The sequence below is a fragment of the Epinephelus moara genome, chromosome 2 (genome assembly GCF_006386435.1).
Source record: "Epinephelus moara isolate mb chromosome 2, YSFRI_EMoa_1.0, whole genome shotgun sequence".
In the NCBI taxonomy this organism is placed as follows: Eukaryota; Metazoa; Chordata; class Actinopteri; order Perciformes; family Serranidae; genus Epinephelus; species Epinephelus moara.
This window is the reverse complement of record NC_065507.1, coordinates 12,898,456-12,925,943: the sequence shown is the minus strand read 5'-3', so window position 1 is coordinate 12,925,943 and position 27,488 is coordinate 12,898,456. Positions and strand designations below refer to the sequence as shown.

General features: G+C 41.0%; 1 protein-coding gene across 2 annotated transcripts in view; it reads right to left on the bottom strand.

Annotated features, from left to right (window-relative positions):
* Window positions 1-27,488, bottom strand: part of zbbx (zinc finger, B-box domain containing) — a 73,466-nt gene that overhangs the window by 16,857 nt on the left and 29,121 nt on the right. Inside the window, exons 1-10 of one of the 2 annotated variants that reach the window (XM_050070169.1) lie at window positions 26,439-27,172; window positions 22,624-22,761; window positions 20,323-20,548; window positions 16,757-16,904; window positions 12,298-12,398; window positions 8,597-8,718; window positions 8,342-8,400; window positions 7,412-7,617; window positions 6,077-6,925; window positions 525-751 (exon numbers count right to left, since the gene is read on the bottom strand). In XM_050070169.1, the coding sequence (XP_049926126.1) occupies window positions 525-751; window positions 6,077-6,925; window positions 7,412-7,617; window positions 8,342-8,400; window positions 8,597-8,718; window positions 12,298-12,398; window positions 16,757-16,904; window positions 20,323-20,548; window positions 22,624-22,650 (1,965 nt within the window). In that variant the 5' untranslated portion in view covers window positions 22,651-22,761; window positions 26,439-27,172. Of the gene's footprint in view, window positions 1-524; window positions 752-6,076; window positions 6,926-7,411; window positions 7,618-8,341; window positions 8,401-8,596; window positions 8,719-12,297; window positions 12,399-16,756; window positions 16,905-20,322; window positions 20,549-22,623; window positions 22,762-26,438; window positions 27,173-27,488 lie in introns of those variants that run through there. The other variant, XM_050070161.1, reaches the window with a different exon arrangement.

The window sequence follows — 27,488 nt, the reverse complement described above, 5'->3', positions numbered from 1 at the left end:
TAATTATACAAGGCATTCCATTTTTATGCAATTAAAAACTGTGTGTGCCAATAAATGTTCCTGTATTAGTTATGTGCACCTCTGCATTAAGAAGGAAGGGGTATGCTGGCTTCAATAGGGCGGCTGTGAGTGAGACATGTATTATCAGAAGTAATGAGTTGGTGTCGTACACTTTGAACAAGTAACACGGGAACAATGATTTCATTCTCTCTAATATTTCATCTGAGTGCTTTTTTCTTTTGGCATCCCCTTTTGAAAGTGGTTACCAATGGTTGCAAATGGACTAAATAATGAATTCAATTTAGCAGGCTTTTGTTAGTAACACTGGTTTAAAGTGAAATCGCTTTTGTATTGACGCCTGCTTGTCAGCTTTGGCAACCCCCTGATAAAATGTACTTAGATTTGAGCCCCGTAAATGCAAAATATTTCTTGTGCTCCCCATAAAATAGTGCTATCAGAGCTCTCTAGCCCAAGGTTCGTCCTCCAAGAAGCAAAAAGCATGTGGGAATATGGAAACATGTTACCATGGATGGTTCTGACAGCTGTTCTTGCTCATCAGTCTGCAAATCTTCTCCTCTGTCTGCATCTGCTGGAACAAAGGGATCTTCTGTATGAGATGTGGCAGAATTCCCTTGCTCTTCTCTGGATCTCCCTCTTGTTAAACGTCCGTGCATCTGTGCTTCTTCATCTGAGGAGTCTTCGTCGCGTGGATCCAGACCCAGGCTATCAATGGACATTTCGTCACCACTGTCTTTATGAAAAATACAGACATTTTTAAGACCTTTATCAACACGTATAATCTACATATGGCTCAACTTTCAGTGTGAAGAGTACGAACACATTGACTGTCCCTGATTCATCAGACTTTCAAACACATTTTCATCTCTAACATCCTGTGAAAAATTTAAAAAGTGATGTCCTTGACATTACCACGCACGCGTCAAGCTCTAATAAGCTAATAAAGCAGGCTTTCAGTGCCAAACTAGTCAAAGAGCTGTGAAGAGAAGGATGAGAAGGATGAAGGAAAACACAGGGATGATGGATGAAGAGAGGAAGAGGGGTAGAAGTGTGACTAAGAGAGGTAAAAGCCAGAAGAGGAAAAGCTAGGAAGGCATGGGGCATTTTTGAGCATCGCAGTTTACAGTTTCCCTGGTTCTCTTTTTAAAGCTCAGATTTTAGCACAATTTTTTAATTCTAAAGAGACAGTAAAATATTCCCAGAAGCTTCTGGAAAAAGAATTGCTCTCAGCAAACCATGGCCTATGCACACACATTCATAACTTCCGAATGTGCACAGACACACACACACACACACACACACACGGCGTACTTTAGCAATTCAGCAAAAACACTTCAAACAAATTGCTCTCATATGTGTATCTAGTACTCTAGTACGAATACATGTGTGTGTGTGTGTGTGTGTGTGTGTGTGTGTGTACACCTGCACGTATGAGTCAGAAGCGTGTATCTGCATCAGTGAATCCAAATGTGTGTGTGTGTGTGTGTGTGTGTGTGTGTGTGTGTGTGTGTGTGTGTGTGTGTGTGTTTGTGTACTGTATACTAAAGGGAATTTAGGGCCATTCTTTATAGTGTAATTACCTCCCTGTCTGTTGTAGCATTATGTCAGGTATTTACTTAAAACCCTAATCAATATAAAAAAAAAGAGGAGAACACTTTTTACGGTTGACCTAAATTGGCTTTGACAGCCCAGTGGAATAAAGGGAGGCCATTATTGCTGAGATCTACAAGCATTTTCTTCATATAAACTGCCTGGCCTTTGAGAATTGTGTTGAGGCAAAATGTAGCATGACAAAGTGTTCTATCAGGAATCACTTTACTCCAAAGACCTGCGCTTCCCCATCATAATTTCTCTTGTTTGTTTGTAACCCAAATCTAAGTCCCCAGAAATACTGTTTGGTCTCTGGAAATCTCACCAAATAAAAGTGCCTTGAAATGCAAATTGTGTCAAAATGATTTACGCGATACAACCAAAAAAAGAATGTATGATGGAGGCATACTGTAGAAAGTAGTAGTGGAAAGTAAGGATGTTTAGTTGGACGGGTATATAGAACATTTGCCTTTAAGATCTGGCTACAGTACATCTAACTCCAGCCACATTGTTTACTGGCTTCAAAATGTTTTTAACACTTATTTAAACTGGCCACTTGGAGTTTATATTTCATCTGAGCACTGTTTTCTTTTTGTTTGTTCTTTTGAAAGTGGTTACCAGTGGTTGCAAATGGACAAAATAATGAATTTAATTCAGTGGGCTTTTGTTAGTAACATTGGCTGGAGTGAAATCACTTTTATACTGGTGCCTGATTGTCAGCTTTAGCAACCCCTGATAAAATGTACTTAGATTTGAGCCCTGTAAATGCATAATTTTCCCTGTGCTCTGCAGAAAATAGTGCTATTAGAGATCTCCAGCTCAAGGTTCTTCCTCCGAGAGGAAAAAGCCTCTTCAGAGATCACCCTGGTAAGAGTCGCTAGGGTCAAGACATTTGAATCAGCCCACTCCACTGAGCTCGAGTTGACTGATTCATCCGGCAACGTGACATGAACAAAACATTTTCTTTGTTAAAATAAAAATAACAACCAAAGAGCGCTGCAGGGAGACTCAATTAGCCAAACAGCACCACGGGCAGGACTATGGCTCATTTATGCTCAACATTAGATTTGGGGATGTAGACGGACAGAGCCTTTTGTCTGTACTCTGAGTTCAGTTAGTCCATATTTGTGCATGTTTTCTGAAAGCTTACAGATACAGACGAAACGTAGCAGTACCACTGGAGATCGTGGAAGCAGTGTAGCATAGTTCAAGCATGATACGACCACAGGAGACGACAAAGAAATCTACGATGCTGCCTCTGTTTTAAGGAAATATATTACGACCTCCTCCATCGTCTCATTTGATGTTGTGTGGAACTTTTGCTCCACTCTGCTCTTTAGTGCCATCTATTGGCTGTGTCTGTGCCATCATAAGGGATTCATGGAAGTATGAGAGCAGTGACGTTAATGTTCGAAATGGAAGTATCCATTTTTGTACATAAAGGGAGTATAAATTAGCCTTAACGCCTTCATCAAGTTGTTGTCAAGGGATGTGCCGAAACCAGAGAGGAGTGATAACAACAATGGTGAGTACTATGGACAAGACAGATGCTGCCATCGAGGCTGTTCTAAATCGACATATATTCTCAATATCGATTGACATCGTAGTTTGTGTTACTTCACTTCGCTCCACTCTTAAAACCCAGCATAACAGGTATGCTGGCATGGATATGCCTTTGTGTGAACTTAAAATGGAGTTAGATTCAGGTGGATACTTTGGTCTGTAGTGACTGGTTAGGGAAAATCAAACTCCCCTTCCCAACAGAAATTGGTTTGAGTGGCCGCAATGCGACAGTGAAGATGGAAATGGAGTGTTAGGCGTTGACAGTTCTCTCTGAAATCCAGCAATGGTAGGATCCTAGCTGATAAGGAACACGCATAGACAAAACAAGACAGACATGAAGAAATATTATAATACAGCTGAGTCACTGTTAAACTTTTGAGTACAGTGTGGGTGGCTGTTAAATTAGATATTTGTATGTGACAACAGGAGTGATGAAGGTCAAAATTCTAGCAGCACTTGTTCCATAGCTAAGAAATTTAACTTTAAAATTCAACACACTTCAGTCTATTATCATGCTCCTCGTATGCCTTTGGATTCAAGTTGTGCTCACTCTTAAAACACCAGTGGCCTTCTTCAGGATAATCAAGAACTTAATTTTAGCATTACATTCAGTTTTTTGTTAAGAATTTAAGTGATCAGGCCCAAACAAATGTGAGGCCTTGATAATAAGGTTGACCTTAAAAATACATCCAGTCGCTTGAGTTTTCACGTTCAAAACTGCCTCCTAGAGTCTCGCTCTGACAATTTCAAGATCTGTGCCACCACGAGACAGTTTTAGAAAATGCTGAGTATATGTGGAAATGTTCTTTCCAAATCACATGATCTTAGTTAGAGCTGTTAATTATATGAGGTGTAAATTGGCAAATGCTTTTTGAATAATGAGGAGAATCTTTCATGGAGAACTGAATCTCAGGAGGGACCAACTGAGCAAAGAACTGTATTATTGGCATATACATGAATGTAGGAGGACTGAATTCTGATCGCATGTGTTGTTATTTATGGAAATAGTGAGGAGCTTTGTCTCTACTCTTGTTGACAGGGAGTAGGCGTGGCATCTGATGTTGCAGCTGTAGTCACTGCCCCCAATTAGATACACACTTTGAGATCCGTAGCTGAAGTCCAAAACATACTACTTTCACAGAGCCGTGATGCCTGGGACTGGGTATCATTTAAAAAACTACAATAACCACCAATCACCAGTAACAAAATGATTTTTTTTATCGTCATTTAAATTAAATACAAGCTAAGTTTTAACACACCAAAGATGAGTAAAGTAGCCCAATAACCATCTATCTTACCTGAAGTAATCAACAATTCACTTTCAAATGTTTTGATGGTATCTCAACATGCTGAACTGCCAACTCTGTCAAATATACCATGCTCAACTTCACCACATCACAAACTGTATGGGTTATAGCTGCTGCAGGAGTGGGTCAATCACATGCTGCTTTAATGTAAAGAACGTTTGGGGGATTGGCTGCGAACACACCCATACAAATAGTCATTTTTTTCTAGATCCGGGTACAAAAAAGATCGAATGCAGGTATTGTTTTACTGGAGACGTTTCAATACTACTTGGGTCATTTCAGTCCATACCTTAAAGGTATCAAGTACAAATACAGAGCCCTACTGGTGCGTCATGCAATTGAGAGGATCAAGTGTGGTGATGATACAACCATAACAAGAACAAACACCTGACTGCATGAAAGACAGATTAAGCTTGGGACAAACCTGACTAGCAGAAACCTACAAAGACTGGACAGACTACACATAACAATTGTTTATACAAATTTGCTCAGATTTTTTGTCTTTGACAGTCAGGAAGACGCGTAAACCTGACAACTGAGAAAATACACAAGATACAACACTTAATGACTGTTCAGTAACGACTGGAGTTCTGGCGGTAGACGATCTTGCAAATCCCATAAAAGAGCCAATTGCTGCGTTCTTTTGACAAAGCTGGACGGCACCCAGCAACTTGCACTATTTGCATGCAGGGTCGTTTGTGCTGAGAAGGCCAAAAAGGAGGTAAAATGTACGGTTTGGGCATGATACTAGATAGAGAGCGGCGGGCAACACAAACTGTATAGTCTACTGAAAGAATTGGAGGTAAGTGAACTTTGTAAAACAAAGCTAGCATCAGGTAAAGCTGCTTATATCCCTGTATGTCCCCCTGAGGCGACACACATAAGTGGCATCATCAGTCAAATATCAAACTAGTTTAAAAAAATCTTTTTGAGAACGACTAGACCTGCAGACTTAAGATCAGAGTCTGTACATATCACACTCTATGGGCCCTGTTTAAACAATTTATGGTTAAAATAATATAGTTTAAAGTGCATGGTGCAAGTGCATTTAGGCCGTGTCCAACCACTTTGCTAGTTAAATGGCACATGATCTGGGCACAAGGTAAGGCACAAGGGGCAAAGGGGTTGCTATTAGTCCCTTGATTAATCATAGGTTTGTTTGGGATGTAACTTAAATTCAACCAATCAGAGTGTCATCACCCAATCCCTATAAAAGCCTGATGCGCCTACCCCTGGCACTCTATTTACATGGTAGACTTGGGAAATAGGAGACACAAGCAGCCAACAATATACCGCAGCGCATTTGCTACTTAAACAGGGCCCTTTATGAGTTGAGTCTGCTGACTGAACACCAGCTGACCCAGACTGGAACAGACCTGGTCCATGCTCAAACACATTCCATATCTGCTCAACAGCCTCATGTGAGTCCCTGCCTATTCATCTCTAAGAAATCTTCAACAAATTTTTGACTGATTAAAAAAATATTCAAGCCCAGTGAACTTACCAACCATTATCAACCATTCATTATCCACAAAGTAACTATTCTGTGTCTAATTTGTGCTTTTATCACCATCTGTGCACACACACAATTCACTTACCTTGTGATAGCTCCTCTTCCTGTTCCATTTTCAGTGCTGAGGGAGGATACTGGATGAGATTCAAGTGATGTAGAGGAAGTGTTGGGACACACTGTGTATCCTGATGTGATTTATTGTCACCAGAGATGGGGACAGAGGACATAAACACTGGAGTTGGAGCTGACCCGTGTCTGGAATATGCATCTGGAGGGGACTTGTTAAATAGAGATAAGCTGGATGAGGTTTTTACAGGTGGACTTGGTGCCAGAGATTTTGGTGGTGGGTTTGGATTGGAGGACACAGGTGACAGAGGTGGCTGGAGTCGATTCTCTAATAGGAGAGACTGAGGGTCACAGAAGTCATGTTGGAATTGCCTCGGGGACTCCAGATTGCTTGGGGTCGATTGGGAAAGCTCCAGTGATGAGATTGGTTCTGGGCATAACTGGGAAGATTGGAGTTGTTCTGATAACAGAGATGGGTCTGAGCCTTTTTCTAATGGTGTTGAATGGTAAACTTTAGGCAATAAGGTTGAGTCAGTGGAACTTGATGGTGAGACTATGAACGTAGACCTAAGAGGGAAGGTTAAAGATGGAGAAGAGGAGATATGTTCTTCTGGGAGTGGGGATCTGGTGCTAGCCAAAGGAGAAACATCAGGTGAATATGAGACAGAGGAATGGGAGGATTTAGGGATCTTGGTTTGGGAAAGTGCTGATGAGGAAGAGGACAAACGTGTTGATCCATGGTCAGGTGTTGATTTCTTGACTTTTAGGGAGCAAGTGGGCTTTTGTGACATTGAGGTTGGTGTCTTGATTGATGTCTTTGGAGTCCTGGGAGTGGGGCAGGTTGATGGTTTACTTTTAGAGGGCAATGCTGTGCAAAACATAAGACAAACAACAATAAGGATATTAGATGCTTTTGCAGGCATGTGGTCGCATAATCTTTTCATTTAAGTTTTTCACTGGTATTGGGATTATTAAATTTGCCCTTGAAAATACACTGCCAAACACTTCCCTAATCTACTATGTCTTTACCACCCTCCTGAAATAGATGACATCATGATGGGGTCTAATCACCAAAGACTTTTCACATTTCTCATTTTTCTGTGCACATGTAAATAAATATTCTTGTCTCTCAGAACGAGTCTCTCCTGATCGAACTGTTAAATGGAGCCACAGTCATTTTGTTTGATTAAACAATAACTGAAGTTCTGTCAATGCCAAATTTTTCTTCAACATTTCCATAATTTCTAACACCTACAACAATATCTAACACTACACCTGTTTCTGTAGAGAATACTGTAAAAAAAACTTTCCCTTTTACTCATCCTTACTAATAGAAACCCCTCATAAAGCTCACATTTAGTCGAGTGTTCTGCTTGTGAACTCTGGGGCTTAGCTACATGGAACTGCTGAACTGCTTTGGCTTGTGCTGGTGCTTTAGGCTGCCTGGATGGTTGTGCCGGACTGGGAGAGGAGCAGCTGACTCTTGAGGACCCACTATTGGTTGGGGCTGTTTGGGGTACCAGTGTTTCCTTATTCAGGACCTGCTGCGCAGAGGAAACCCTGTGTGGAAAAAATTTGGGAGAGTCCAGTCCACATTTTCATGGCTGCACATAACTTCACTGACACTACAATTATTATACTTCAGAAATATTGGCAATCAAAACAGATTATACTTCACAAAATTCCTTATTAAGTACCGTCTGAATTTTAATGTATGCTTGTACTTTTGTGATGTTTAATTTTCAATTCAATTCAATTCAATAAGCTTTATTGGCATGACATTTCTTATGTGTTGCCAAACCACAATTACAATTTAAGACAATTTAAAAAGTTAAAATTCAAAAACAGTTTACAAATACAAAGACACATTTTAAAGGAAAAATAAATCATTAAGTAAAGGAGTAAATAAAAAGGCAGGGTGTGATCTGCGTTGAAATGAACTATATGTTGTTGTGTTGACTGTCTCTTGTTGTGACATGCATTGACATATGCTGCATCTATGGCGCTGACACTATTTTCTGTTTACTGACACCAGCCTCCACAACACTGCTCTTTCTTGTACATCATGCCAAAATGTCTCATATAATATGAGTAGACTGGATGTGATATAAATGATCATCTTTAACTTTGTCTCAAAAGGAACAAAACGCAAATTTTGATCAAGCGGCACCTGCTTTTCACCTGATTGTTTACCAACTCCTGTATGTAGTTACTTGCTGCTTGTCTGTAGATGAAAAGCCAAAGACAGTTATGTGAATGTGGTAGGTTAAAAATTTTGGCTCACTTGCTGTTGTTGTCTTTCCTCTGTTCAGCATCAGATCCTCCATTTATGTCTCTGTCTGTCTGCAGAAAAAAACAAAAAACAAAAACAAGCCCACACGTGAATGAGACAGAGACGGAAAGAAAGAATATGCTGGTGCTTGTGAAGCCTTGTGCGCAGCTGTGTGTCTACTCCCCCATTTGCCTTGCTCAAGTTTCAAGTGTGTGTTCATGCAGGTAAAGCACGTTTGTTAAAATGAAATGCTTCAGTCATTCTCACCTCATCCAGGACTTCTATGACGAGGCACGATTCAGGTGTAGTAATCTGAGGCTCAGCCCTGCCCCTGCTGACAGGGACGGCAAACAATGATGCACAGTAGCGACGAAAATCCTCCTCCTGGGCTATAAACACACACACACGTAATCAAGAAGGGGCAAGAGGCAAAGAGCCATGTTATATGTTGCAACATGAGGGACTCAGTATTTGGTTTTGTTTGTTTGTTTTTACGGCTGCTACCATAATTTTTAGTTTAGCTATTGTGAAAAGAACATGCAAAGTCATGGAAATATAACAATCAAGTATAGATTAATTAATGATGAAGTTATGGTTGATTCAGGAAGTCAGTCAACATTTGCACTGACAGGAGCATTCATCATTATACTTGCATACTGGCCAATATATCAATCACAGGTGAAATCTACATCCCCTCAGCATTCTGTTTGACCCTCAGGTCAACACTCGACTATCGGCGTCTAGCCAACTCATCTATCAAGCTTTTGATTGAGCACTGAAGGTGACTTAGTGCAAACTTCAATGATACCCGATGGACACAGCTTTGATAACTTATATCACTTAATTAAAAACATTAAAAGCAAAATATACCAGTTGAATTATAATTTTACAAACATGTATTAATCATTTATTTTGTGTTTTCCTTCACTTTATGAAGTGACCTCCAAGTTTCAGATCAAAATTACTTGAGCTTACAGAGAGCCACTCCTCTGTCAGTTTTAATTAAAAATAGCCGGTCAATTAGAGCTGGCTAATGTGATTGTTTACAAAGGCGTAAACCGAGTCGTAAATTGTAACAGCATAAAAAAGAAAGCCGTGTGCTACTGAGTGGTATTTCAGGTGGTTGTTTCCCGAACCTCTTATCACTTTCCTCCCTGTGAGAGAAACCAGTGGACATGCCAGGACCCTTGATACCAATCGGGACATCTTCTTCTCTTACACCCTCCTCCTAGAGGAATCAGAGGTCGGGGTCACAGAGAGCTGCACGCTTGGGTCTGTATTAATGTATTATCTTGTTTCTGTTGAAAGATGTTGCTGACACAGCAGGGGATGAACAGCGGTTTCCCTTCTGAAGACAGCAGACATGTGGTGATCTACAGTCCCTGTATGTCCGTGTGATTATCTGTGTTGATATTGAGCAAAAAGCTACAGATACATTCAGCTAACATGATTATTTTAAACTCGATAGACACATAAAACATTTAATATTTAGAATATAATTTACCATGCTGCACAGTAATTTCTTCCTGACAATATAATAATAACCCTCTATGATGAAATCTCCTTCTCTTTGCCTTTAGTCGTAGTTTTTGCAGTCCGTCTCTTCCTATCGTTGTTTCACCACTCCAACTTACCTGTCTGCGCCACCTCCCTATCTCTCTCCCTCTCATACTAACAATCCTTCTATCACATCACCACATGGGTCTGACAGCTCGGGAAAATGAGAATTTAAAACAAGGGAGAGCTCCCCACATGATGCCGGAAAACAGCTTTTATTATTCATGGACACACACATAGCCCACCCTTTCATATTCAAAGGCAGGAGAGGAGGAGAAACTCCGCAACCTGTTGTAATTGGCATGCGTCGGAAAAGTTTGAAGCAGGTGGAAGGAATAGTTTATCAGCTGCTGAACAGCTCTACATTTCCCAAAGACCTCGCATCTGCATATCGCTGACACAATGGAATATCAATTATTAAAGTGGGAGCAGATAAATGAAATTCATGATGTGAATTGCTGTGTTTTTAGTAGACAGGGATGGGTATACTTAAGAGCTGGAGTAAGATAACCACATTAAGTATGAATAGTTTGAGAAAGCCGCAGAGATGTGACAGAACAAGAAATTGCATAAGATATGTGCAGAGCTGCCTGTTTGCCTTCATGGTTAACACTGAAAAGTCTAAACAAATCAGTTTAAATGTCCCGTCCTGTGTATTGTATGTGTATGTAAGGAATTTGCAAAGGAAAGCAGGGGTAGTACCGCAGGTTTTTCTCACATTCTTGCACCAAATAAATGTACATTTACCTGCAACATCATGTAATATAGACTTTTTTTCTCTTCAAGACTGGTATACTTATAGTATTTATTTGACATATCTTTTGATACAACTCTCTGTGCCCTTGGAAAAAGTATGACAGAAGTGTACTCTACTCTGACTCCCATAGCCAATTGTCAACTTTCCAGGTCAATGTTAGGTTAATGAGAATTTTGCAACTTAGAAAACTGGGTTATGAGATAGAGAAGGTTGTGAAACCCTCCTTCAAAGCAGAGCATGCATTTTCCACAAAATATAACCGCTTGCAACAAATGATCTAATCCTCTGAAGTAAATGACTCTGACTGAACTTCCAGCTTTCAGCCTCATAAAGACAGAGATCTGACAGAAACAGTCTGGTCCACTAATAGCTTTCTAACCATTATAAAGTATCCAGAGGTTATTCTTGAAATTTCATGTCTGTGTTTTTCGTGTGTCTTGTGAAAAACAAGAATTCACCTGAAGTTCATTGTTGCGTAGTCAAGTCCTTTTGTTTCAAGTCATGAATGGCAGCTAAAAGCTTGTTTAGAGAATCATCAGATGCGGGAAGAAAGAGAGTGGTTTGTATGTTTGGATTGGGATTTATACAAGTGCAACCCGTGGCTGGATGGTAGGCTATATTAAAGATGCTGGAGCAGGGAGAGCAAGAAGTGAGAAAAGTACAAAGCTGCATATCTATAAAAGTTGTAATACTTAGGAGGATGGAGCGGTTTTAAGCTGTATAGTGTTACTTTTTGGACTTTTGTAAAGGCATCTTTGATTTATTAGATCAGGCACGGTGGAGAGCTGCAAGAGATATTGTTAATTTATAATATGCGCCTTTTTCCTTCATGGACAACAGTTGCTATGAACCTCTAAACTTTACTGTTTCATATTTGGGTGGTTGTCACATATTTAACATTTCCATAGGGAGCACAGAAACCACTTTGACCTCAAAGATTTTAAAGGAAACAACTATTTGAGATAGACAGCTATGGGGAAAGGGGTAAGCAGGGGCTTGCAGATCCTAACAAGGTCGGGATTGGAGTGAATCTTGATTGATGTGATGAGAGGCAGTTGACAGCCCCAGGGTCCAGAGGTTTGGAAGGGGAGAGATAACCGTGCTCTGCCCGTCTCCTGACAGCCTCGGCTGGGGGCCAGAAAGCCAGGACACTCCCCTGACTGATGAGCTCCAGGCCCTGAGCTCCAGACTACAGGCCAACCCCCACTCCCTCTCCCTGCCCCATTCCTTACCCAGGCACAGTGCAACCTGTCAGGCATGAGCCGCCTCTAACGGCCCTCTGCCCACACAATCACAGCCAGTGATTACCCGTCACACCGCCACAGATGGATGGGCAGGCACTGATACGTCTGACCCGCTGAGAGGGAGAGGTTTTTTACTTTTGCTATTGTGTGTTTGTAAACGTGTGTGTGTGTGTGTGTGTGTGTGTGTGTGTGTGTGCAGGTCATCTGTCAAACTATTCCGTCCGTAGCTGTTTCTTTGCATGGTCTAAGAGCCTGTTTGGGTATGTATATCAGAGAGGAGGCACGAATCGCAACAGCACACAGCTGTCAAGACTGTGTGTCAACATCCTGTTTTAGAGTCAAAGGGTGCTGATGGACGTACAAGTGTGTGTGTGTGTGTGTGTGTGTGTGTGTGTGTGCATGTGTATTACCTGTCAGGCTGCATGCAGTCTCCTCCCCAGTGTTTGTGTTACGTATGGGTTTTAAATCCGTACCAAAGGCCAACAATGGACGAGAAGTTTCGATTGGTGTTCTGGAAACATAAAAATCAAAGAACAAAAAAATCAATGAATAAACACTAAAAGAATAAAAAATAAAACATAAAACACTGACTCAAGACCAGACCTGGATGAGAAAATACTGGGCTGACTAAAAGCTGTCTTACTTTCCTCCTTTCACGCCTTCTTTGTGAAACCAGGATGGCTGCATGCATAGATAGATGTGTTGATAGATACGTGCACACTGTGTGGATTTGTTCTCACTTCTCTGCAGCCCCACCTTCACAGTCCCTCACATCGTCTCTCTCTTTATTTACCCCCTTACCTCTACACCCTGCTTCCTGATCTAATATGGCCAAAGTGCATGTCCAGCGAGAGAGACTTTATGAGAGGCTCCAGGCTGCCCACAAGGGGAAACCGAGGAAGTTACTTGTAGTTTATATCTTCTCCTCTCACTTAGTCCATTTCCTGAATCCTGGCAATGTTTATATTTCTCCGTCTGTTTAATACACTCAGATGTTTTTATTTAATCCTTCCCCTCGCATCCCTTTTCTTTTCCCTTTGCTCCATCCATCCATCTTCTCGCCTTGCCTACAGTACTTTACATGCAGTAGCTTCACTACCCCGAGGCTGTTTGCATTTAAGCTTTTGCCGGAGCGCAGGAAAAAGAAGCATGTTGCTCTTCTGGGGGTCCTCTGGGGTCCTGCATTTTTTTACCTCCCATTGGAGATACATATTTGATAAAGAGGCCTTCAATTGAGCCTGGTCATCCACAGAGACAAAACCTGGGTGAAGTGTTCTCGAGGAAGGATTTTGAATCCCAACCAAATTAGCCTGCACCCTGTAAGGAAGAGCTCGAGGAGAGTTTCCCTACAGTAATTAATAAAGTGGCAAATAATTTATAAGTCTCTCTAAAAAAAGGGGAAAGTGAGATACAGTATAACTACGATGCCATTTAGAGACAAATTATGGAACCATAATAGTGATGTATAAGATGTGCTTTCTCAGTTTGTCAATTTTATTTATGATACCTCAGAAACAATACTTCATTTTGGTTTAAGGATTATTTAAACACCTCTTAGACTAATGGAAATACCCTTATTTGATGCGCCCCCTGCAATAAAGCCAAGCTAAAGCAAGAGGGATTTGACAGCAATGAGCCCTTCAATAGGACCATTATTGCTGCTATATTTGCCCTGCGGACAGCGGGCTAGCTCAATCAGATTTGACATTTGTGCCAAAAGTGCTTTGTGGAAGTCACCACATCTATCAGAGGTGATATTTCGACCATTACTCCAACTATTTAAGCTTCTATTTCTGTACTCGAAGCAAAACTTTGGCTCTGAGTGACTGTATGGCACAGGTCAAATCTTGTCTTTTACTTCAGAACACAACTGACAGTTTAGAGTCAGAAAAAAAGCGTGAGGATCTGCAGTCTCCCGGGGAAATAATGTAAATGTATTGGGCGTGACATACAAACCAGAAGGAAACAAGCCACTGGGTTTAACATTTCTGTTGATAGAGTTGTTTGGAGGCCTTCTGACAGCTTTGTACGCTCGAGCATAACAAAGAGAGCTTGTCTCTTTTTCAAACTCATAACCTAATGGCTCTGCCCTTATTCTTTTCTCACGCAGACATGGAACAACATCATCACCCCATTGGAGTCGTGTTCAGTAAGCAAATAATGGCTGAGCTATTTATGTTCCATGCAGGCAGGTTGCCATGTTTTATTGTGTGTGAGGTGGCCCTTTAAAAGTCTTTCTACGTGTCTAAAGTAGACATACACGCCTTGTAGATGACCTTTACTTTGAAGGGATTAAAAATAACAATTTCCTCGGACAAGAAATAACTAGAATCTCATCGGTTCACATTTGAGTTTCAACTGGCCCCTACCTACATGGCATCTCAGTTCTATGCCTGTGCAGACTTTTATTTCAGGGTTCACTGCCTTGATCAAAGATACTTTGACTCTGGCAGCTGATGGAAGGGTGAGTATTCACTTACCCCGCCCACACTGCCCAGCCAGCTCAGGAAATCAGACTGATGCCCCCCCGGTCACAAGCTTGCTTTCTGTAACTTGCAGGCCACCCACAAATCTAAGAAGGTGATAGAGTTTATGACTCTAATATAGCTGAGCACTTTTAGCAAATTCCTTAAAACTCTTTCCTCCTCCACGCTCCCCCCTTCCTTCACTCTCTCTTCCATTATTATAGAGGCTTGTTAAAATTCAGCCTCCCACTCATTCTTTCTGCCAGCCAGCCAGTCTCTCTGTCTCTCCATTAAGCTCTGCCACCATCACCGCTGCAGGCTTATTGCACTCTAGATTGGCTCTCTAGTCTATTCCACAGTTAAAGGCTGCTACAGCTGGGGACTTAGAGCATTCCAGCTCAGGCAGTCAGCGGGCCTAAAACTGCACTCTGCTCTCCTCTCCTCTGGCCTGCTCTCCAGTGGGCTACTCAGCCCAAAAGGAGCCGCTTAAATAAAGGGCTGTAATAATGGGACCTGCTGAAGCCAGGCCCTCAGGCAGTCTACTGCACAATAAGTGCTGAGAAACTGCTTTGTACACTGGTGGCTTATGTAGGCTGACTGAAGAAAGGCAGGAGAGGCATGTGCAGCGGCATGAAAAGGTGTGTGATCTGAAAATTGTGTGTGTGTGCGCACATGCGGATGTATTTGTGTCCCCGGTAATGGAAGTGGCAACAAAGAGAAAGTGTGTGTGTGATGTGAGAGGGAGAGCTTGTTGTGAAAACTGTGTGTCATGCGGTTCTTTCCGTGTTCCCAGCTGTACAAGTGGTGACCTCAACAAGTTGTCACTAAGCGGCCTCTGTATGTGTCTGTTAAAGTGTTGGCATGTACACCAGAAAAAAAAAAGCTGACGTCTAAATGTCTAAAAAATGAAGAGAATAAAAAAAAACAGATAAAAAAGTTAACAAATGCAAATCTCACGTCCCTAAATATCACACCCCAAATGTCATGTCTCGTACCAGCTGCTAAAGTTGTGTTCTTGTTTTCATTTCTTTCAGTAATTATTTCCTGATTTTTTTTTTGTTACTCACCTTTGTCTCTCATTTCAGATACAGCACTTCCTGCCCCCTTGTGTTTCTCACCTTCCCCGCCCTGATTAGTTTCACCTCTCCCTCATTACCTGCCTCCCTTGTGTATTTAGGCTGTATGTTCCCCTTTGTCTACAGCAGTTATTCTTCCTTTCTAGTGAGCGTTCCGGCATTTATTCCTCATGTTTTCTGAGTGTTGTTCGACCTATATTCTGTATTTTGATTCAGTCTCCTGCCTAGCCTTTTTTTTTTTGATACTTCTGATATCTTCAGTTAAGACTTTAACTTTTCATTGCATCCTTGAGTTGAGCTTTTGAGTCTCACCTCTGTTGTAGCCAGTGCGTCATGATAAACAGATCAAATGAAATCACATTAAGTTCTTTAAGCTTCACACCACCAACAGTTGTTAATATACAGTAACAAATACGGTGCTACTCCCAGTTCACACCTGATTCAGGAGAATTTACCTGGTGCTCAGCTCCACAACGTGCCAACAATGAAACTCATTTTGGCACAAAAATTAGCTTTAATTAAGTCCTGGCTCATTTGCTCATAAATCTCCACTCGTCATATGGGCAGACTTCATGTCTTATATCCACTGCACTAGTTAACACAACACTGCAGTCTGAACTTGACATTTTCTATGGTACCCAATCAACTTGAGCCTGACTAATCATGAACAGAGTAAGTGTATTACCTGTAAGCTCTGTAAGAAAAAGTGGTCCCTACTAGAATACTTGGAAATCATCCTATTTTTGTGAAGCAGCATTTGCAGCAGCTTAGAAACATCAGTCGGCGCTAAGAAGGGAACAGCAAGAAATCAAGGTAATGGAACAGCAGGGAGGGACTGAGGAGTTGTTCATGGTGTTTCTTGAAGTTGATGGAAAGGCTACTGGCACTGCTAACTTTTGAGTTTCGAGTTTTCCTAAGAATATCTATTTTATTTGGTATTCATTTATCTGCAGACATTGCCTGAATGGATCCAGTGTAGGCGCTTTTAGACAAGCTGTCAGTGTATATGAGTGGTTATGTCAAATTTAAAGCTGTCGTAAATGCATTATAAACACATATGTACAAACATAACTGTTATGCCTTGCTTAGCAACCACATTTTTTTGGTATAAAGGCACAAAATGATATCACTATACAGCTGTGAGTTACCTCTGTTTAATAAAGGAAAGTGATTCTTAGCAAAAAAGATATGCTGTCAGGCATAATGAAGAGGAAGAACACACAGCTTCTCATAGCGCCCACTGCATGAACCCCACAACAGAAGCTCTACATGCTTTCTGATATGTATGTGTGGTGGATGCACATTGTTGTCTGTGTGTGTCTGTGTACCTGCGATGCTTCTTAAGAAGCAATCTTTCCATGTAGGTAAGACTGCTTTCTTTGAACTCCACCCTGACAGGTACCCCTCCTCTCCCTCGTCCTTCAGCTCCTCTGTCTTGAGCGAGGTCAGCCTGGGTCGCCATCGCTGACACCGATACTGGAGGAATACGGGGATGGGAAGATCAAACAAAAATAAAGTTAAAGTAAGAGAGCAAAAGGGAGGAGGAGACGGCCAAAAGGAAAGAGGGAGTCAGACAAAAGTAGAAAAAGAAGGGGAAACATCATTCGCCAGCATCTCAACACCTTCCTCAAAACACCTCCCCTCATGAAGTGAGAAAACACCTTGTCACCACGCCAAGAGTGCCAAAACACAAACAGACAGGAGAGAGCCCCCTGAGAATATAAAAAAGATGTACACAATACAAAAGGAACACAGGAAGTGCATGAGAGGAAAGGAAAGATAGAGGTAAGAAAGAGAAATGTTATGATTGTACTCCAGACACTTTGGCAGTCCACAGTGGCGGCTTTAAATTGGGCCTGGGTGCCACTGGCCTGACAGAAATAATTAGGGCTGGAGGGGCTAGCAGCAATTTGCAGAGCAGGGCGAAGGCAGAGAGGAGCAGAGTCTGTCCAAGCAGTAAAGCAGAGAAAATAGGAGGCCTAATAAAAAGCACAAACACCTAGACACATACACACAACCTGGAATAATAGCACTAATAACACACACCCACATAAACCTGAGCACACAAACACCATTGCACATGCGCACACACGTCGAAACACAGTTTGTTGGAAAAGGCATAAAAATTGCCTGACGCAGTGGAGCTTGTACACATACGCATACACACAGCTGAGGCGATTAGTGCTGTGGTGTGGAGTAGGGCCACCCCTAACACTCCTCTCATTATCTCAATATGCAACAGCCATGGATTACCCTTCTACTGCAGTGGTAAGCACTTTCTGTAAGGCCTCAACAGATCAGAGCACAGACAGGGAGAGGGGGATCAGGGAAGCTGAGGAGTAGGTGAAAATGGGAGGGGAGGAGGAGAAAGGAAGAGCTAAATAGTGTAAAAAATGGAAGAAAACACTTACTCAAGTATTACTGTATATATACATACATTACTCAGGTACCTGCACTTAACTTAAGTGTTGCATTTGTGAGGGAGGCACTGTAGTGCTATAATCATCTTATCGCTATAGCTGCTTTGTAGAATTAGCTTTAACATGCGCAACAGAGGCAAAACTCATTAAATATGATACTCTATATACTCCGCTGCATGGAATATTGCACTAAGCACCACTTAGACCATCGCAACATACCATACCAGGCGTGTCAAACATCTTCCAACCCTTCAGAATAAGTGCTGTAATTTTCTGTTTGTACTTCAGCTTGAGTCATTCTCTCAATGCAGAGTTGCTGCTTTTACTTAAAGCTCCACTAATTAATATTTTATGGTGCTAATTAATCAAATGGCAATGTGTAATGTGAAAGGGTTCATTCAGAGTGACAAACCAACAGAGACTCACCACCTAACTCCCTGGTCACAGACTTACAGGAGGGGAGAGTGAGGAGAAGATACTCCACCCTGGTCTCAACACAGATTCAACACTATCTGTTAACAGGGGAATTATTTGTTGCGAGGCTCTTGTATTGCACTGCACTGCATCACACAGGTGTTCATGATATTCTTTCTCACCAGCACATCATAAGCCCACTTCTTACCCAGCCATAGTCTGTGTGTATGTGTTTGGGGCTGCATTTTTTGCAACCTCAAATTCATTTAAAAACACAAGGACAGAAAAAGAAAATAGGGTGACACACAAAGCTTGACTATGTGTACATGTAAAAAAAAACATGGCAAACCATATAAAGATAATTCAGTAACACTTTACTTGAAGGTATCTACATAAGAATGACATGACACTGTCATAATTATGACATGACATGACACGGTCATGAACCTGTCATAAACATTATGTACTTGTCATGAACATTTATGACTGCTGTCATTAAGTGTCATTCGGTTTTTGTAATGACAAGTTGACATTGTTTGGGTTGTCTTGATTATGACAACTAGACATTAATTAAAGTGACATTACCAGAGGATATCTTTGTCATGACAAGTTGACATTACATTTGTTTGGGATGTCCTTATTATGACAAGTTGACATTAACCAGGATGACATTACCAGAAGATGTCTTTGTCATGACAAGTTGACATTAAATTTGTTTGGGATGTCCTTATTATGACAATTTGTCATAATAAGGACATCCCAAACAAATGTAATGTCAACTTGTCATGACAAAGATATCTTCTGGTAATGTCACTTTAATTAATGTCATAATCATTATGTACATGTCATGAACATTTATGACTGCTGTCATTAAATGTCATTCGGTTTTTGTAATGACAAGTTGACATTTTTTGGATTGTCTTGATTATGACAACTTGACATTAATTAAAGTGACATTACCAGAAGTTGTCTTAGTCATGACAACTTGACATTAAATTTGTTTGGGATGTCCTTATAATGACAACTTGACATTAACATAAAGACATCTTCTGGTAATGTCATCCTGGTTAATGTCAAGTTGTCATAATAAGGACATCCCAAACAAATTTAATGTCAACTTGTCATGACAAAGACAACTTCTGGTAATGTCACTTTAATTAATGTCAAGTTGTCATAATCAAGACAACCCAAACAATGTCAACTTGTCATTACAAAAACCGAATGACACTTAATGACAGCAGTCATAAACGTTTATGACATGTACATAATGTTTATGACAAGTTCATGATAGTGTCATATCATAGCTATGACAGTGTCATGTCACCCTTATGTAGATACCTTCAAGAAAAATGTTACCGATAATTCTAAAGAAAGCAATAATAGAAAGACAACACATATACATGAAACAATGAATACATTATGAATATGTGATGGAAAGGAAGCAATGAAAGAATTAATATAAATAAAGTAAATATATAAATAAGTATTCAGCTGTTGTAGTATGAGGTTGGGGGTGGCAGCAGATGTTGAGGGTTGGTTACTTTATAGTTGAATGCGTAGGTGTGTGCTGGTGGGGGCATTGGAAAGTCATTGTTTTCAATGTAGACACTCAGCAGGTGTGCTCAAACGCCAGAGCGACACCGTCGTGGCGCGCACACGTTCCCAAGCTCTTATTCTCATGGGTCTGAGATATACAGAGTTCAACTTTTGGAATGCAGCAGTGCGCAATGCATGTCATGTGACGACGAACAACCAATCACAGCCGACAGACATCTTTCCCTTCTTTCGAAAATATCAGTCTGTGGTAAATATGGAGGTTAATCATTTTAGTGCAGGGCTGCCGAGGATAATATATGTTAATATTTTTGGCCTAATACACACTGACAAAACAACGCCTGGAAGATCAGCTCTGCACTCAATGCAACCTGCCTCCATGCCCTTGAAAGTTGGCACAGAGTAGGCACAAGAGAAGCACCCAGCACCCAACCTCACGTTTTAAAGACAAGGCATGTGTACGGCCTCTTAGTCTGTTTGCCTGCAACCATGTATTCGCAGTTCACCTGGTCGGATTGGTGTCAACATTGCATCCTCACTCATTGGTTCTCCTGCTCCCTCATTCGTCTCTCCTCTCCACTGTCTGAGAACTTCCTGGAAAGACTTTGCAGACTCCTCCTCGTTGTACTCTCCTCTAAGAAGAGAGGCGGAGAACCCCCTCTCATCCTCCCTTTTCTGCCCCTCTTTTATCAGCTCCACCTTTTCCTCCACTCTGTGATTCACAGCCGGCACCTGCAACAAACAGAATATCTCCTCATGTTAGTCAGTAATGAATGGCCAAAAATATGATATAAGGTTAAGAGGCTGGCTTAATGTATACGGATTTCATTAGTAAAGGTTAGCCTTAACATAAATCGAACTCTAGTCACACAAATCTTGTAACAGTAAAAACCTCATTTGTATGCCTGTGTACTTTACCTTTGCATGACTAAATATTCAGTGGTTGATGAGTGCAAAATAACGGAAGGGACAGTTAATGAGATTTTGAATGCCTCCGGACATCACTGCCTGCTGACTCTGCAGGCAAGGACGAGGAAAATCATGTTTTAAAGTTTGCATGCATGCAAGCCCGGCTGTGACCTTGGCTATACCTTTGTTGAGACACCATTAAAAATTGATGGGGAATTTTCTAAATGCATCTATCTTCATGTTAGACCTCTAAAACAGGAGTTGGGCTGGAATAAACAAAAATTTCAAATGCTCTCAATGCAGTTCATACTCACAAGAAAACATGTCAAATGGTGTGATTGAGCATGAGGCCTTGAGTCATATTCATCAGAAGTAAAACACTTGAGCATAATTCATCACATTACATACATAAGAGTCACACTGAACAAGTCAAAATTAGTTGGCACTTGGCAATAGTTGTAATTTTCGAATCTCAAGCTTCTAAAAACCATGGTGAAAAGACCAAGACGACTCCTTCTCTTGAGCCGTCTGTAAAAGTAAAAGTATTCTTGGAATTTTCAAACAGGAAATACCTCCTAGGAAAATCGGGTGTGATATTTACCCATTTATATATATTTTTAAAAGGAAGGTTTCAAAAATCTGGAGCAGTACACCGTGGAGTGGGTTCATGCTTTTACATATTCAGCCTGTTAATGCTAATTGCCAGTACTCAAACATATTAACCTCCCTGTTAACTCAGATAGTTGTAGCTGCTTCTCAGGTTGCTGGCATTTTGATGGGTCTTGACTCTATTCCACGTCTGAATTAATATATCAGTCGAGCACTATTTTGACATGAAAAGTATACCGATCTTCTCAGTACCGTCTGATCCCAACTGTTCGAAATGACTGCTGTGTGAAGAAGGTCAACTGAGCTCTGTGGTGTAAAGAGTCTGAAATGTCAATCTAACTGTTTTTGCCAGACCTAGACTGTTGGGGGGCATTTTTTAGTCCAAAGGTACATGCAGTTCACAAGCCTGCCTGTAGATACGGCCTGTGGATACAGCGTCAATTAGGGTTTGTTTGAAGGCTTTTCAATTGACTCACAGGGTGCAGAGGTAAAACTCACACGGTGCAAAGGCTTGTTTGACATGTTTCTGCTGTATTGTCACAGCGAGTGAACTTCACATGGGGAGAATTTTCATTCGCGTGTCAATAACCATTTGAAAGAAATCACCTATTTTTACAAAATAATTGTTTGTGAAAGGAAATTTTTTTGTAATTTAAGATTCTGCACTGCTCCCTAATGTGAAATTAAAAATCAATTAAACTTGACATAAGCACACAGAGCAGATTTGAAAGACAGATGAACCTGAAGTTGTAAAAGAAACAACTGCATATCTGTAATCTTGACTTCTGATGCACTGATTTAACCCAGCGCATTTTACATTTAAAGCTTTGACCTGATGCTCTTGTGGAGCGTAACCTTCAGTTCTGTTGTCAAAAGCTAACAACAGTAAGAGCCAAAAGGAAGGCCACATACTCAGACAGCAGTGTTAATACACCGTCGCTGGGAAAACATCTTTCATTCACAGCAATGACTCATCTTCTTATTATGAGACTGTTATTTCAATATTTTAAGACTTGCAAAAAGTCAATACAATCTACCTCACCCAGTGACATCAGAGCAGAATCTCATCTCATCATTGTTTAATGTGGTATATTATTATGTTGTATGTTGTTTGTATGTTGCTTGTAAGTCAATGAACTATGTGTACAAGTACTGTACACGCTAATTAAGTGAGTCAGTGTATTTCCACACAACTGTATTCTTTATCCTAGACTCAGCCCTTCTTCACATATACAGTGCCTGCACTGGTGTTTGTGAGTACATAAATAACAGTAAAGATTACCACCTACCTGGCTGGGGTCAGGGTGCAATTGCATAGGTTTTGCCACAGCAGGACTTGTAAAGGTCTCGGGATAAGAGCTGGGGTTAATCTGTCTCTGGAAGCAGCTGACAACATCTCGAGTGCTCACATGGGTCTGTAAATCTGTCTGTAAAAGAAGGCCGCTGTGTATGAGATTAGATCAACATTGTTGTTGCCGAACAAAACGGCAGCAGCTGGCACTTTGTGAGAGATTCTTATAAATTCCCCAAATAAAATGAAATTAGTTGAATCAGAAGCAAGTGGGGGAAAAATGCATGCACTGTATAAAAGCAATAGATAATGCAGCATAAAATAAGACATTAGTCAGTTATATAGTCAGCATTTTGTTGGAGGAAAATAAAGCAACTTTGCAGAAGTTTTTAAGTGTGTGAACAACCTTGCACCAGAAATACTTCGTCAACTGGTAAACTAACAACGTAGTGGAATCAGAACTAATGGTGTAATAAGTGGAAAATGTAGAGCAGCGAAACGCAGAGCAACATTTGGTCAATCATCCTTTTCAGTGAGAGGTAGCATAGTCATTGTTAATTGTTTTTGGTCTCTGTTCTTATTTTGGTCTCCTCTTTGACTTTGTCTTTGTCTGTATTGTACTGTATATGTTGTGTTGTATCATTGTATAGAATTACTCCATGCTCAGTAATCTTACACTTACTGTTTTGATTCCAAAAGCCTAACCAGGGACAAGGGTAGAAAGCTGTATGCATTGCATCTACTTTGTATTTTACATATGAAGCAATTAGAGATGCACCGATCCAGCTTTTTCAGTTTCGATACCGATCCCGATGCTGTGGCTTTGAGTATCAACCGATACCCGATACCGATCTGATACCACGGTTGACCTAAAAAGCTATATACCTTTACGTGTAGAACAGAAAAGACCAGAGGCATCAGACATTGATGACTACACAGTTCTTTGCTAAGATAAAATGAAACAAGATGAAACAATGATGAACTATTTATTTTTCACAAAAATAAACAATTGTGCAACAGCAGTTGAAACAGTGTGAAATACCTCCACACAGCAGATTCTCTCCTTCGTTCCATGACGTATGACGTAGCTCGCGTCGCAATAGATTTAAAGGGAAAGGATCGCCTCAGATATAGGTTGCATTTTCCGATACCCGATGCATCTCTTTTGATGATATCGGGGCAGATATTTGATCTGGATATCGGATCGGTGCATCCCTAGAAGCAATGTCTTGTGCATTTGTCCTTGTCAAATAAACAAGTAAATAAATAAAAGCGGCTACAAAGCAGAGTCGCTTTACATGTTGCTGGAGGAGCAACCATGTGTCCGTCTTGTTTAGGTCGGGATGTGTGGACAGTAAAATCATTCCACGACCAGGAACCATGGATACCCAGAACCATCCGGAGGCATAGACAACAATAAAGCAGCAGCCAACAATGTAAGAAGAGGCAATAAAGGATTAAATTACAGTGCACAAGTTAAAGGAGCTGATGGGGTCACAGGGGGTCGTAACTGATTGTGACATATAAATGATTGATTGATTGATTGATTGATTGATTGATTGATTGACTGATTCATTCATTCATTCATTGAACAAGAGTGAGACTGCCCTCAGTGATCAACCAAGAAGAATTGTCAAAGTGTAGACAAGAGATGAATCAGTCAAAAATTTCCACAAATGTTCGTAAAATCAAGAATATTACCAAGTTCTGATGAACGACATGAAGCCAGTGAGATGAGGCCTCTACAGACAGCTGCCATGAACCCCATTTAGAGGCTACTACCTAATCATTTTAAGTGATCATACCTACATCACTAGCATAACCTTTAAAGTCACGGTGATGAACTCAGTTTTATAGAGTTAATGTATGCACTTTTATTTCATGTAAATGAAACCATAGTGCAGAAGGACTCTAGTCACATGACCAAGCTGGTACCACACTTTATGTACATTGCCTTTACACTACATCCCATTTTAACCACAAAGCAATAAGGATCTATTGATAAAATCTATCCAATAACGCATCACGTACACATCCAGTCTCCTTGTCTTCCTTGAAAAAAATTCATTTACATATATGTGATCAGATATCTCCATACTTATGGACAAGAGAAAATGGGAGGCATGCTGCATGAGTGCTGATTGATTTTCTCTATTCCACAGGCTGAATTCATTATTCTGTTCCATTAATCACCATGGACGAGTTGGGCTGTTTAGGTTAGTCTGCAGACTATTATCCCGTCCTTGAAGGTGTCCGACAGAAACACGCAAACAAACGTGTCATGAAAATGTAGAAGACAATGGTAGTTTGAGAAAGACAAAAGTCAGGCTAGCCTAGGCTACAATATTTTGGTTATTTTATGATATATTTTATTGCTGGCCCTGAAGCCCCTTCACAGAAAGTCATGTGATGTGACAACATGATCTTGAAGACATCAAGCAACCTATTGAGCATCGAGTAAAGTTTTAGGATCAATTTCATCCTAGAAACACAATCAAATTCTTAGTCTTATAAACCCCTTTGGCCCTTTCAACGTGTGGGTGTAATATCTGTCTAGCAATATGTACTAAACAGAAGGCCTCATGCAGCTTAAGATCACCTCACGCCAGATATTTTCCCCTGCAGGACAGAAACAGTTCTTTGTTTACACCTATGATGGATTCTGCATCTGGTCTTGAACAGTTGTGCAAGGTAATAATGTCATTATGGATGGATGAATCTGTGTACACCCAATCTGGAGACTTGTTCGTGGTCTGAAATATCTTCGGTCTCACTATTGATGAAAGCAGAGTGTGCTTCATTCAGTGACACTTTATGCATGTGTTGAATTAGTTAATTCAGTATCTTGTGGGAGGGAAGTTGCCCATGGCCATGAAAACTTTAAGAATCAAATCTTTGTCTGCAAACAATCCCACAAGCCTGAGGACATTACGCTCCTACTCTCAACACCCTCTGACGGCAAATCTTTGCATCGCAAGAGGTTTCAAACAAGCCTTCAGTTTTTCTCTGTCGTTTTGGTCACCAGCCAAATGTGCTTAAAGATGCACATCAATGGACACTTAAGCCCTCGGTATGCTTCGAACTAAGAGCTTGTGAGATTATCTAAAAACATCCGAAACTGCCTTTCTGCTGGTGTAATTGGAAGAGGCTGAGTCTGACAATTGTTTTTACCTTTCCCAACTATACAATCCAACAATCATACCATCGTTATAAAATAACCAGGTGTACAGAGGTGTAAGAGTAGCACCTTCTCTTTCAAGCTCTATTCTTCAGACAACTTCATGTGTACAACCAATTGTAACATAACGAATGCCTTCCAGCAGGCACAATTCAAGTGGGACACATGTTGCACAAGCTCTGAAAACTGTGCCATTTACAGTCCCAAATAGTCGGTGTTAAGACAGTGCTTTGGGTTTATCCCTTTTTTTTTAAATCAGAAGATAAATGAATGGCAATGACACACATTTGACCACTACCTGCAGTTATATTCTATTCAATTTGTGCGTATATTGTTGTAGAGTTATGGTTCGCTCTTGCATGTATTGTGTTGAATTCTAGTGTGTAGTTCCTCTTGTGATTTGGCCACAGCCATCAGCGAAATAGATCACACCTGTAGCACAGCGACAAGAGAATATTACTGGCAAGACAAAACAGAGCGATAGAGTGAAGCAGACGGGCAAAGAGAAAGAGACACAGACGGCGTGAGACCAGGAAACAATGGGACTAGGGAGCAGTGCTACCCCGGCCTGTGGTCACAGGTGAGGACAGTGTGCATGTGGTGACTGATTTGTGTGTGTATCTCTCTCGGCATACCTATAGCCCTGCCGTGATGGATTCGCAGTGGACATGGAGGAAGAAGGCCAAGCAGTGCTAGCACACCATGGTGACCTCAGGCATCAACAACATTGTTCCCCCTACACGCTAGCCAGCTGTGGAACCGCAGCTACGAGAAAACACAGAGACAGAGAGAGCAAAGCAGGCGGACGCAGTAGCAAAGTGGAATATGACAGGCAGTCCGAAGAACTGAGCCCACGAGCAGTTAAGGGCCTACTCATTCAGGCAAGCTACACACGGTCTGGACGGCTATGGTGTGCTGCCCAGACAAAGTGTAAGAAGCCTACAGCAGGAGAGGGCGGGTGAGGAGTAAAGACTAGTGCTGGGCTTGTTTTCTTACACCAGATCTGATGAGGACGCCAGGGGACACGCTTCCTCACTCAACTAGCTGCTTGATGGGCATAACCAGTTACCATAATAGCAGTTACAGAGTCGTAAACTGTAGAATGGTTTGTTTACAAAGTGGCTGAACAATAGGAAGCGATGACCGACTTGCAATGGACTCTGTGTCTTCAAAATGGCTTCTGCTGTTATTCATTTACTGTAAAAGCCTTGTTTTGCTGCTTGTATTACTAACCCAGTATGTGCACAGTATTTATGGAACAGTTTGTGAATAAATTATTCAACCTGACTCTTTGTACACTTGGGTAATTCCTTCTGCCCACTACTGTTTTAAAATTGCACACAAGTCCTTGGCTCTTTCCTCGGTGGCATTGTCACGGCCTAACATTTGGCAATGTGTTGGCTTGTTCCCTAGATTCTCTGACTACAGTACAGCTCTTCCTATGCACGATTCAGAGTTGACATAAACGCAGGGAGTGGGGATTATTAGCATGATTATGGTGACCTTGGGTGTGTGACACTGTGCTGTATGTCCAGTCTGAGATCTGTCATAAATAATTCAAATGACATTAATCCAAACACTCAGATGGGTTTGTGTTCACAACATCAGATAAAAAAAAAACATCAGCCTTGTATCTAGGAACTGTGGGCCTGCTAAATAATGCTTCCTACAATAAATGCAAATAC